At 27.2% G+C, this 1780-nt stretch overlaps 1 protein-coding gene across 1 annotated transcript; it reads left to right on the top strand.

Moving 5' to 3' along the window:
* The first annotated feature begins 579 nt into the window (after nt 1-579).
* LOC129612085 (uncharacterized) lies at nt 580-1508 on the top strand. Its single transcript, XM_055525574.1, has 3 exons — nt 580-684; nt 776-1228; nt 1286-1508. The coding sequence occupies exons 1-3, from the start codon at nt 580-582 to the stop codon at nt 1472-1474; spliced, it is 747 nt and encodes a 248-aa protein (XP_055381549.1). The 3' UTR covers nt 1475-1508.
* The last annotated feature ends 272 nt before the right edge of the window (nt 1509-1780 follow it).

Consider the following 1780-nt stretch of genomic DNA (forward strand, 5'->3'; position numbering starts at 1 on the left):
ATTTATTACCATATATACAGAACGGATTGAAGGAATTTCTTAAAATTTAATATTTGAGTTCTGGTTATTACCAGAAATTACTGACGAGCTTTTCGTATAATTCGAACTGCATAAAATGAAGAGCCAAATTCACATCATTCTTCTAGGTATGTAAACTTATTAGTGTCCTTAAAATTGTAAAGAAGTGTTTAAAACGCTTATAATCTTCTAGAATATTTTTCCTTATGTGCTGCCAACAACAATTTTTTTGTATTTTCTGTGTTTTATTTTATTGCAAATTTTGAGTTATCTTCTTAAAAATAAAAATTAAGTTAACTGCACTATCAATAAAATAGAAATAAAATTTTTAATCCCTAATCTTTTTAATAAGTATTAAAAAGATTATCATATAAGAACAGAGAATCAAAAATATTCACTTAACAAAAGTTCGTTATCACAAGTTTAAATTAAAACTCTTATCTTTTTTCTAAACAGTTGTCTGAAATAATCGATAATATGTTTATATAATGAAACTATAAAAGCAAATAATATATCTGCTGTTGTTCAGTTTGCTAAATATAATATTATATTGTTATAAATATGAAAATTTCAATTGCTGCTCTTTTAGGACTGTTTTTCTTTTCAACAGTCGCGGCAAGTGATTTGAATTTTTTCGAAGATATACCTGAAGTAAAACTTATTCAAGTAAGCAATATTCAAAACAATAACTTTAGCATATAATTACAATCATTTAAAGCTACGAGTATAAATAATTTTTTCATTTTCAATTTCAAAGTATGACCCATTACCGCAAGGAATATCTTTACCAACTTATGTGCATGATTATTTTCAAAACATAGTTAATCAAATGAACGTCGTGCTCTTAGCTTTCAGAAATTTAGTTCAAAATGACAAACAAGAAGTTGAAGTAGTTGCCCGAGCCGTTCAAATGGATGCTATGTCAAAAATTGATGAAATTCTACGAAAAGTTCAAGAAATAGTGGCTAATGGCGGAAAAATTAGTGAATGTGCCGCTGGTGAAGAAAAAGCTATTAAAGAAATTACTGAATTGGTTGCAGATGGAATTAAATTTTGTGCGCAGGATATGATTATTGCGTTAAAGGATTTAACTGGCGGTATAATGAAAGAATCGAATGAATTAATTGCTACAATTAACGAATTAAAAGAAGTTGTAAAATATTGCATGAGCAAAGGCAAACTTGGCCAAGCCTTCTGTATTACTGGAAACGTAAGACATTGTTTGATAAATTTTTTCATGTTTTTAAATTTTTTTTTGTATTTTAAGCTTACAAAAGGGCTACGATTAGTTAAAAAGATAATTTCTGATGCGCAAACCATTTTTGGAATTTTACAAGAACGATCAGGAAAATTAGTTGCTGCTGCAAAAGATTGTAACAATAATCATATTCAAGTAATATACGGCAAACTAAAAATAATAAAAAATAATGTTGAACAATGTGTGAAAAATAATTGATCATTGCTATACATTATATGAATTTCGAGCCAAATGAATAAAATTAGTTTGAAAAGCAGATTATATGTATAAGTATTTAATTTTTTTAATGAAACCCAATTATATTCTCCAGGGTACACGCATTAATAAGTAAAATCAAATATAACACATAGTTCCCAAAATATTAAGTTAAATGGTATACAACTTGCTTAATCTTCGGCAATTTTTAGCCACCATTAATTTAATGTTTCGCAGTTTAAGGTAATAACTCTTTATTAACGTGATGTGACAGAGCTTAAAAAAGGTTTATAGTTTTAGTTTATCCGC

Source organism: Condylostylus longicornis, unplaced genomic scaffold, assembly GCF_029603195.1.
Source record: "Condylostylus longicornis isolate FDR11 unplaced genomic scaffold, ASM2960319v2 ptg000055l, whole genome shotgun sequence".
Classification (NCBI taxonomy): Eukaryota; Metazoa; Arthropoda; class Insecta; order Diptera; family Dolichopodidae; genus Condylostylus; species Condylostylus longicornis.